General features: G+C 44.7%; 1 protein-coding gene across 1 annotated transcript; it reads right to left on the bottom strand.

The window, feature by feature from the left end:
• Positions 1-7,966: 7,966 nt before the first annotated feature.
• PMIS2 (PMIS2 transmembrane protein) lies at positions 7,967-8,499 on the bottom strand. Its single transcript, XM_066244131.1, has 2 exons — positions 8,272-8,499; positions 7,967-8,095 (listed from the first exon to the last, which is right to left on the bottom strand). The coding sequence occupies exons 1-2, from the start codon at positions 8,497-8,499 to the stop codon at positions 7,967-7,969; spliced, it is 357 nt and encodes a 118-aa protein (XP_066100228.1).
• Positions 8,500-11,680: the final 3,181 nt, after the last annotated feature.

The raw sequence follows: 11,680 nt of genomic DNA, 5'->3' as shown, positions 1-11,680 counted from the left end.
TGGTGAGCTTTTGCTCAAACCAGATGAGCCCATGCTCAAGCTGGCGACCTCAGGGTCTCAAACCTGGGTCCTCGCATCCCAGTCCGACGCTCTTTCCACTGCGCCACTGCCTGGTCAGGCTATAAATAAAGTTTTATTGGAACACACACACACACACACACACACATTCCATATGGGTCACCAGAAATGTTACTGAACAGGGGACCTGGCCCTTAGGGTCTGCCTAGGGCCAGCTATAAATGTGTGGGGTCTTAACTTCATGCAGGAAAAATTTCACAACATGGTCTAGGTGATTTTGAGTGTAAGTTTATTAAAACTGGGAACAGTGAAACAAGGAAGGGTCTAGAATAAACAAAGAAACAGATGAGAGTTTAGGGAGGACTACTTTGACTCACGGGAAACATTGTGGGAAAGACTGCTATCAGAAGACAGCACCTCTGGGCCTGCAGCTAGGCTTTTATTACGTTTAATCCTTTAACTGTCAGGTCTCTTCCCAATGTAAACTTTCCCTGACTTTTGCAAAGACAAACTTTTTGCTACATTTCAAAGTGAAGGCCAGGAAGCCATTAATCGAGAGAATAGCAAGCCAATTAACTACAGCCTCACAGTGGGGGAGGAAAATGTGCTGCTTTGAGCCTGGGTAAGAAATTGTGTGAGGGGAATTTTAGTTTTAAAGGGGGCTGTGGTTTTAAAAGCACCCTGAACCCAAACCTTACACATACGACAAGCAATCAATGAACAACTAAAGTGAAGCAACTATGAATTGATACTTCTCACTCTCTGTCCCTCTCTCTCCTCTTTCTGTAAAATCAATCAATCAATTAAAAAATAACTAAAAATTAATCAGTTCAAAATAATTCCTATGCCAAAAAAGCATATTTTGGGTTAGCATGCTCTGCTTCCTTTCATATGGATGTACCCTAATGTGTTTATGCATTCATTTACTGAAAGAAATCCTAATTTCTTTAAGGTTTTAGCAATTATGAATAAAACTGCTGTTAATAATTGCATGCAAGTTTTTTAGATATAGTTTTTCAGAGCAGTTGCATAAACACTAAAGGTAGGATTGTTGGACTACAACGTGAATGTAAGGTCGGTGGATAACGGGGGATGGTCACGTGGGGAACTCAGACCCGCGAACTTTGGCTAGGACCGCCCACAACCAAGCGCGCCAAAAGAGGCTTCACAGGAACCGTTTGGAAAAAAGCGACTGTCTGCCAGCCAGTGAGATTTCACCACGTCATATTAGCTCCACTTCCCTAAAGGGACCCTTTAAATATCTCCCACGTGGTTTAATCCTTGTAACTTCCCTGGCCTCCATCTTTCTTTCTTCGGGGCCAGGGAACATTGACGGGCGGGATGCGCTCTGTACTCAATAAAGCCTTTTGTTATTCTACACTTGGTGGCTCCGAGCCCCTTCCTTCCTTATCGGTGGGGAAAAATACCTTACATTTTGGTGCCGAAAACCTGGGAGGAGGAGTAGAAGTCTGCAAGGACCGCTCCTCTTCCTTATCCCCTCCAAGAAAGAACCAGAATCTCCGACCTTCCACCCACTTCGGTGCACGGTGCGGTAAGTCCCCTGCCTCTGCCTTCCTCTCAGTTCTTTCCTCCGAGACTCCCTGTCCCAAACCGTAGCTACGTCAGGGAAGTCTTTTCCTTCTATCCGAGTGCGTGTGCTTCGAAGATGTCTGGAGCATACCACTTTACCTTTTACGTCCGTGGCCAGACCTTGAGATTTAGGACGCTAATACTCAAATCTGGCCACTCCGAGGACTGAGGGCAGCTGTGGGGGCACAGGAAGCTCCCTCCTTAAAGAAGAAGAAACTGTTCTTCTCCGCTGTGGCCAGGCCACAGAACCCACTGAATTAGCCTCCTGAAGGGACTTTCGGTTTTAACACCCTCACCAATTTAACTATCGCCAAAAAAGCTGGAAACTGATTGGAGATCTCTTACATATACGACTTCTAATTATTCGTGCACCTGTCCTTAATCTCTGTGCCACCTGTTCCACAGTGCAGGCTTTTTTTCTGGCCAGAGAAACCTCACCTAAAACCCCCACTCCTGATCTTTCCTTCTCCGCGGACTCCCAACTCTCTCACCCTCCTGTCAGACCCCCAGGGGCACCCCTCTCTCGGGACTTCTCTCTAGTTCCTCTGTGGATCTCTTTTGTGCTCGGGTCTCTTCCCTCTGAGAACCCCCTCCCCTCCCTTCTCAAAAACCTGTTTCTTATTCACCACTACCATCTCTTTCTCCTCCCCTGCTGGCCAGGGGCCCCTCCCTTCACTGTGTTCTTTAACCCCTCCTCCATCAGGCCATTCTCAGCCTGGCATTGGCTGTTACACTGGTTTTCAGGATGTCCAACCCCAATTTTCTTGCAGGAAGTTCTGGCCCTGTCCTGCCTTTGGCTCCAGTGTTTCCTGCGGGATCTGGGTTCTGGGCTCCGCATGAGCCCCCCCTCCTCTTATTCCCAAACCCCCAAACCCCTATCTGGAACCTGTGAACACGACATTTAAAGTTTTTAACGGTCTCAACTAGTAGAAACAGGCCAAGGCTGTTCGCCAGGCCCGCATGCAGCAGAAGGTAATGCTCCAAACCCTGGCTCTTGTGGCAACCCTGAGACCAGCAGAGCCACCAGCAGCTTGCTTTAAGTGTGGCAAGCAGGACCACTGGTCCCGGCAGGGCCCCTGCCGGTGGCTGCCCACTGAGCCCTGCCCTGACTGCAAGCAGCCCAGTCACTGGCGGAGTGATTGCCCCTTTGGGCAACAGGCTTTTCCTCAGCACCTCTACGTGGAGGACACGCCACCCGAATGGGAAGGCCAATCCAGCCAGGTGGGTGCATTGCTTGAACTCCTAGGACATGGCCTGGTCTCAGAGAACCCAGGGTATGCTGCAATGAGTGGGTAAGTCCATCATCTCATTTCTTGTGGACACAGGGGCTACCTTCTCTGTTTTGCCATCACACTCTGGACCTCTAATTCCCTCACAGGCCTTGGCTATGGGAATAGATGGGACCCCTTCCTTTCCCCTTTTACGCCACTCCTGACATGCAGTTCTGCCTCAAGCTTGCCTCCTTACAGGACCACTGGCAGTTGGAACCACTGGACTCCATCCATCTCCAGCTCACCAAAAGGCTGGACCCTGCAAATCCCCCTACTACTCCCCCCCTTTTTTTAATCCTTACAGGACAGCATCCGTGAAGTTTCTCCAGTCACAGCCACACAGATGTTCCTCCTGACACCCCTCAAAGCCACCACCTTCCGATCTCCCCCTCCCCACAACGCCCCTATTCAGCAGGAAGTAGCCAGATGAATAAACGGCGCCCCTTTTTCTATTTAACACAAATGTAAGGTTGGTGGATAATGGGGGATGGTCACGTGGGGAACTCAGACCCGCAAACTTTGGCTAGGACCGCCCACAATCAAGCGCACCAAAGGAGGCTTCACAGGAACCGTTCGGAAAAAAGCGACTGTCTGCCAGCCAGTGAGATTTCACCACGTCATATTAGCTCCACTTCCCTAAAATGACCCTTTAAATATCTCCCATGCGGTTTAATCCTTGCAACTTCCCTGGCCTCCATCTTTCTTTCTTCAGGGCCAGGGAACATTGCCGGGTGGGATGCACTCTGTACTCAATAAAGCCTTTTGTTATTCCACACTTGGTGGCTCCGAACCCCTTACTTCCTTCTCGGTGGGGAAAAATACCTTACAGTGAACGTTCTTTAGTTTTGGGAAAATCTGCCAAGCTATTTTATTTATTTATTTATTTATTTTTTTTGTTTGTTTATTTGTATTTTTCCGAAGTTAGAAGCAGGGAGGCAGTTCGACAGACTCCCGCGTGCACCTGACTGGGATCCACTTGGCATGTCCACCAGGGGGTGATGCTCTGCCCATCTGGGGCGCTGTGCCGGGAGCCATTATAGCGCCTGAGGTGGAGGCCATGGAGTCATCATCAGCACCCAGGCCCCCTTTGCTCCAATGAAGCCTTGGCTGCGGGCTGCGGGAGTGGAAGAGAGAGATAGAGAGGAAAGAGAGGGAGAAGGGTGGAGAAGCAGATGGGATCTTTTCCTGTGTGCCCTGACCAGGAATCTAACCCAGGACTTCCAACATTCAGGGCCGATGCTCTACTGCTGAGCCAAGTGGCCAGGGCCTGCCAAGCTATTTTAAAGTGGCTGTATATTCCACCAGTAATGAAAGTTCTTGTAGTTTCTCCTGCTCCAGTACAGTAATTGGTGTTGTGGTTTGTTTTGGAGCTTAGTAGATAGAATAGATGTGCAGTGCTGTCTCATTGTTTTGATTTGTGCTCTCACATTTAGAAGGAGGGGTCTGCCAGGGGGCATTTCAAGAGTGGATGCACAGAAACAATGCACAGAACTTGCTTAAGGCAAGGATAAGCCTTTTACTAAAGAAGTTATGTGCCGTGGGTATGACCACCTACCACAACCTGCTCAATTAGGAACTTGTGATCAGATCACCAAGTGGTTACTTTCCGGAGAACCCCTTGAACATGCCATATATCCTCCTTGGCCAAGTGTCTGTTCAGACCTTTACCTATTTTTAGTGGGGATATTTGTCCTAGAGTCCTTCATGTATTTTGAGCTAAAATCTTTGATCAGATATGTGTTTTGCAAAGATTTTGTCCCAGTTTTTGCCTTTTTATTCCTTGAACAAGTTTTTTTACAGAGTAGTTTTTAATTTTATAAAGTGTACATTATTAATTTTTTTAACTTCATGTCCACAACTTAAAATAAAAAAAAATGGTCAGGGTTGTTTTTGGCACACATCACTTCTGATCACATTCTATAGAGCCAAAGACAGTCTCAGGGCCCTACAGAGTAGCCTGAGGAATGTGGCTAAGTAGCACTCACAGGGAAAAAAGGAGATGCCTGTGGTGAAGAGCTGTCTTTTTCACAGATCCTCTACCAATAATCCCCATTTTTCTTGGTTGTGGAAACTTAATTCTGCTAAATCTTGGATTTCTGGATCTGAATTTGAGGTTGTCTATAAAGCAAAGGCACCAGAAGGAAGCCCTGGTTGTTTGTTGTCCATGATATCAGCCTAGATATCTGTTTTCATTCAGTCTGGATAGCTCTTGTGTTATCCCTAGTTCTTGTCTGATTTTTACTCTTACCCTGGTACTTGGCATTTTTATAGCCCCCACTTCTTTCTCACCAAACTGGGACATATAGGATATTCTGCTTCTTTGTCTGAGGTCATTTCTTCCAAACCTCCATACTATGCAGCATATTTTCTTTGAGATCTTGGAGCCTCTCTAAAAATTATCTGTGAAGAAGTAATACAGATAATATCTGGGGTCTTTGTCACCTATCCCTTCCTGAGATGTAGGCTGCAGTGACCTCTTTATAGATATACTAGCATCTAATCTCTCTCTACTTCTGTTACTGAAACAAGCCAAGATTCAAGTTACCCATCACAGCTGAGTCACAGAATCCGAGTCCAAGTGGTATAAAGCAGTGGTCCCCAAACCCTGGGGCGTGGACCAGTACTGGTCCGTGGGCCATTTGGTACCAGTCCACAGAGAAAGAATAAATAACTTACATTATTTCCGTTTTATTTATATTTAAGTCTGAACGATGTTTTATTTTTAAAAAATGACCAGATTCCCTCTGTTACATCCGTCTAAGACTCACTCTTGATGCTTGTCTCAGTCATCTGATACATTTATTTGTCCCACCCTAAAGGCCGGTCTGTGAAAATATTTTCTGACATTAAACCAGTCTGTGGCCCAAAAAAGGTTGGGGACCACTGGTATAAAGTATCTTTCATTTAGATTTTCAGCAAGCTGAGAAGGCAGGGATCTTCAAAATGTCTCAAATCCTGCCTTACACTTTCACAGTGCTGATTCCATTTATAGGGTTCAGGGGTTGTTAGTAATGGTGCAAGGGGTAAAGTTCATGCAGTTAGCCATGTAACAATGTGCAGAAGGTGGGGGTTCTGCTGGCAGGACTGTCTGTCTCCCTGGTAAGTTTTTCTGATGTTAGCACAGGTCCAATTAGCATGGGCCCATTTGGTGTCCTCAGTAATATCTTCCAGACAGTTGGGGACAGGTTCCTGAAAGGCAGAACTCACAGATGAACCAAAAACACGAGGTTACTGTATTCCAAAAGAAATTTATTTTTAAAGTGCTTGGATACTAGATACAAGTGGGCTGAGACCAGCAAAAGGGTGTCAGCCCTGAGCTGCAGGAGTGAGCATTAGATGTAGGGGTTGTTGCAAGCATTTTCTGGCATGGGGTCGCTTGCACCTGGATGGACATAGTTTAGCATATTGGGGTTTGTGGCCTTAATCACTGACTTGATGATGAGCAGGAGGAGGGGGACTCCTGCTGTGGAGACACAAGTTCTTTGATGTTGCACAGGCTTGGTGTCCTTGGTAAATTCTGAAGACAACCTAGAGGTCTGTCTCCCAGGAATAGCTGGGACCTGAGTCTGTGACTAGCCTTTTACAAACAACTATTGTGATTTAAACTCCCCTAATGGTCAGGTCACTCCCCAATGTCAGCTTTCCCAGATATCCCTGGGTAGGTAAACTTTTTGATACATTTCAAAGTGAAGGCCAGGAAGTCATTAGGAGAGAGAACAGCAAGCAAATTAAGGACAACCTTACAGTGGTGGATGAAAATGTTCTGGTTTGAGCCCAGGGAAGAAATTGGGTGAGGGGAATTTCAGTTTTACAGGGGCTAATTTAACCCTAAGAGTGCCTCTCAGACCATCTGTCCCTGGGAATTCTTTGCAAAAAAGACTTCCTATTTTTCTTGGGAGAAAATGTAAAGATTTAAGATTGGTGAACTAAGTTTCTAATTAATTTATAGGGTCTTAACGTTTCACAGGAAATTCTGTGGCTAGGCTTTTACAAACAACTACCTGTATTGTGATTTAAACTTCTAATCTTCAGGTCCCTCCCTAATGTAAGCCTTTAAAGAGATTTTTCCAGACCTTCCTACAAAGATAAATTTTTCGTAGTATCTCAAAGGGGAAGGCCACGGAGTCATTAAGAAAGAACAGCAAGCAAATTAACTATTTCCTAACCCTATTGATTATAACTAAAAGCTACTCTTACTGATGCTTAATTCCTAACGTTTGAGTCTCCTGTCACTTCTTCTATTAATAAAGGACCACTGGCCTTTCAAGATTGGGGAAAAGGAGGTCTTCATCAGCTCTTGCTAAATCTATTGTTCATTTCTTGAGGTCTTGCCATTTTTCCCTTAGGAGTTTGACTTTGAGTCTCAAAAGCTGGAGGAGGTTTTTGTTTTCTTTCTCTGCTCTGAGACAGCAGAATTTCAGCTCAAATTGAGGAAATGCCTGGAGAGCAGTAATTCAAATTTCCAAGTATCACTCCACATTGGCAATGCATATGTATATTTTACAGATAAAGGAACTCAGGAAATTATCTTTTTAAGGATACAGTTTTTAAGTGTTAGAGGTAAGATGCAAATCCACAATCTGCCTGATTTCTATGTCCCTGACTTCACCATTAGGATATTCTGATTATCATATGGTATAGTAAACAGGTAATCCCAGTGAAACACAGATACTGACTCAGAAACACACACACACACACACACACACACACACTCTCTCTCTCTCTCTCTCTCTCACACACATGTGTATACATAAAAAGCTGGAACATTCCCTTTGATTTTATTGGTTTAATTTTTTTTTGTTCTGAAAAAGCAATCCAGTATCAAGGAGCTAAGAGCATTAAGGGTGTGAAAGTGAGGACCTCCCCCCCCCCCCCAGGTGGATGGAAACAGCTCTGGAGGCCAAGAGGATGAAGTAGTTTGGTGTTACTGGGCTATTAAATTGCTTAGATGTTGAGTTCCTTGGCTGGTGGCTTTCCAGGATAGGGGTGTCTCAGTAGTTGGTCTCTTGCACTGTGGATGATTTGGCTTATTAATGTCTTGGTGGTGGGTCTTGTTGGGAGGACCCATAGGCTACTGGGCCTGGTCTTCATGAAAATAGAAGAGCGTAATAAATGATGCCTAAACCGATGAGTATGGCAAATACATTCAGCCAACCAGTTCGGCCTGAGTTGACGTAAGCTGCTTCCCAACTGCTCTGCTTGTTATCCTGCATGGTCTGTAAGGGTGGGAGCTTTAGATACGGGTTTCTGAATTCAGCTTTGTGAAAACCACTGGGGAATGGCTGAAGACTTGCTGTCACTGAGGGAAAACCCCTACCTAGGTCCCAGGATGGGAGTAGATGCCTGGGGCAAGTAGAGGACAAGATGGGTCATGGTTTAGGAATTATTTTACCTTGTAACTGAAGTATGCAGCTACTAATCCCAGGGGAAAGAAAAGAATTACGGCCAGGATGGTCAGACATAAGTACTCTGGTGCGTAAAATGCTAGTTCTTCAGGTGTCTGTTTAGTCTCTTGCCAGAATTCAATCACCTCAGGTGGGGTTTTTGTGGTGGGTGGGGCATCTAAGGCGTCTGAGGCGTCTGGGGCGGCTGGAGCATCTGGGTTCTGTTTCGGGGGCATGATCTTTCCACCCAAGCAAAGACAGACCCTGCGTGTCTTGAAATCAGAGAGCCAAACCCACTGAGCCTCCCCTTGTTCTAGCCAGAATCTCAAGACCCAAACCGTCAAAAGCCAGTTTTTCACAATGGAGAAAGCAACACCTCGAGTCCTGATTGGCTGCCCCCATAAGGGGGCGTGGTCCTGCGGTTCTCAGCTCCTCCCAGACTCAGAGCATGGAGCCAGGCTCCTCTCTCCATCCGGACATTGACTCCGCCCACCCTAGTAGCGATTGGTTGGAAGCCGTAAAGTTGGATCCTGGCTCTTTCCTCTTCCCTTGTCCCCGCCCCACCTGCAGGTGGGACTGAAAGGCAGTACCAGGGACGGCTCCCAGAGACGCAGGAGAGATAAAGTAGACAAAACCAGTAAGAAAAAACTATGGTAATAGGGCCCTGGCCGGTTGGTTGCTCAGTCCATTAGAGCGTCATCCCGAGAAACACCAAGGTCAGGGCACACAAGGGAAGCAAGCGACCACTGAGTGCACGATTAAGTGGAACAAGTGAATGCTCCCCCCTATAGCTATCAAATAAGAAATTTACAGAGGGAAGAAATGAATTATGTCGGTAGATTATGAAATGTTAAAAAATAATTTTTTCGTCTATTCTGCCAGAAAGAACAGAGAAAGGTAAAAAGGGGGAAGGTTTTTAATCTTAAAGTAGAATATCATCTAATAAATGTGGATGGAGTGATGCAAATGGTTATCACATTGTGGTAGGCATAATTCTAAGATAGTCTCAAGATTTCTACTTCCTGGTACACACACCTTCTCCCAGTTAGTCACGTAAGTACTAATATATGTGCAGCTGTGAAGGGATTTTGCAGATGTACAAAGGTTCTAAATCAGTTAACTTTAAGAAAAAGAGGGTATCCTCAGTGGGCCTAACCTAATCAGAGGAGTTCTTAAATAGGACTGGGTCCAACTGACAAAAAAGATTGAAAGCATAAGACAGATTGCAGGCAAGGAAGTTTCTCCATTGCTGGCTTGAAGATGAAGGGGGCTATGTGGCAAGAAATGCAGGCAGCCTCTTGCTGAGAGTGGTTCCCAGCTGACAGCAAGGCAATGGGGACATTAGTTCTACAACAATAAAGATCTGAATCCTGCCTGATCTATGGTGGCACAGTGGATAAAGTGTTGACCTGGAATGGTGAGGTCACGGGTTCAAAAAAACCCTGGGCTTGCCTGGTCAAGGTACATACAGGAAGCAACTACTATGAGTTGATGCTTCCTGACTCCCCCTAAAAATCAATAATAATAATAATAAAAGATCTAAATCCTGACATAACCATATTTTTTTGGAAGTGGATTCTAACTCCAAATGAGAATGCAGGCTGGCCAACACCTTGATTTCAGCCTTTTGAGATCCTGAGCAGAGAACCCAGCCATTCTGACATACAACTGTGACTTAACAACTAATTTTGTGGGAATTTGTTATGTGTTATTAGAAAACTAACAAACATTTCAAATACTGTAGTAATTAGTGGTTCAGGTAAGAATCATCAGTGGATGCTAATACCACTGAGTTTTAGGTGGCAGATCCCTAAAGCTAGAGGTTTTAGGGGAATGGAGAGTGTGAGGGCCATATTTGCAGGGAGTTGTGAGTAGGAGGTGACACAAAGAAGTCCACAAATACAGACTCCAATATGGTTTGTCAAAGATCCAACTGCATTTAAGCACAAAGACCTTTTTCACCCAGCCCCCAGTTCTCTTTCCTTCTGACAGCTGCCAATCTATTCTCTGTCTCTATGAGTCTGTTTCTATTTTGTTTGTTAGTTTATTTTGTTCATTTGATTCCACATATAAGTGAAATCATATGGTACTTGTCTTTGACTGGCTTATTTAATTTAGCATAATGCTCTCCAGGAGTATCCATGCTGTTGTAAAACATATTTCCTATTTTTCTATGGCTGAGTAGTATTCCATTGTGTAAATGTACCACAGCTTTTTTATCCACTCATCTACTGATGGGCACTTGAGCTGCTTCCAAATATTGGCTATTGTAAATAATGCTGCAATGAACATAGGGGTGCATATATAATGTATTCTTTCAGATTAGTGTTTAGAGTTTCTTTGGAAATATTTCCAGAAGTGGAATCACTGAGTCATAAGGCAGTTCAATTTTTATTTTTTTGAAGTAACTAAAAAAACTGCTTTCTACAGTGGCCTCACCCATTGGCATTCCCACCAAAAGTACATGATATCTTTACCAACACCTGTTTATTGATTTATTGATGATAGCCATTTTGACAGGCATAAGGTGATATCTCATTGTGGTTTTAATTTGTATTTCTCTGCTAATTAGTGGCATTGAGCATTATTTCACATGTCTATTACCACCTGTACGTCCTCTTTGGAGAAGTGTCTATTTAGGTCCTTTGTCCACTTTTAAAAATTTATTCATTTTAGAGAGGAGGGGGAGAGAGAGAGAGAGAGAGAGAGAGAGAGAGAGAGAAGGGGAGGAGCAGGAAGCATCAACTCCCATATGTGCCTTGATCAGGCAAGCTGGGGTTTTGAACCGGCAACCTCAGTGTTTCCAGGTTGACGCTTTATCCACTGCGCCACCACAGGTCAGGCCTTTGCCCATTTTTAATTGGATTGTTTGTTTTCTTGGTGTTGAGTTGTATAAGTTCTTTATAAATTTCTGATATTAACCCCTTATAAAATGTATCATTGACAAATATGTTCTCCCACTCAGAGTGTTGTGTTTCATTTTGTTGATTGTTTCCTTTGCTGTACAAAAGTCTTTTAATTTTTGTTTGTTTTTGTAGCAAGAGATGGGTGAGGGACAGGAAAAGAGAGAGATTAGATGCATCAGTTCAGAGTTGTGACACTTTAGTTATTCATTGATTGCTTCTTCTATGTGTCTTGACCTGGGGCCTCCAAGTGAGCCAGTGACCCCTTGCTCAAGCCAGCAACCTAGGGGTCAAGCTAGCAACCTTGGGCTTCAATCAGGCAACCATGGGATCATGTCTATAATCCCATGCTCAAGCCAGCAACTCCATGCTCAAGCCAGATGAGCCCATGCTCAAGCTGGTGACCTCGGAGTTTTGAACCTCGGAGCTCAGTGTCCCAGGTCGATGCTTTATCCACTGTGCCACCACTATTAGTCAGGCAGCTTTTTAGTTTGATGTAGTCCCATATATATAC

The sequence above is a fragment of the Saccopteryx bilineata genome, chromosome 9 (genome assembly GCF_036850765.1).
Source record: "Saccopteryx bilineata isolate mSacBil1 chromosome 9, mSacBil1_pri_phased_curated, whole genome shotgun sequence".
NCBI classification, from domain to species: Eukaryota; Metazoa; Chordata; class Mammalia; order Chiroptera; family Emballonuridae; genus Saccopteryx; species Saccopteryx bilineata.
This window is presented reverse-complemented; position numbering and strand designations above follow the sequence as displayed.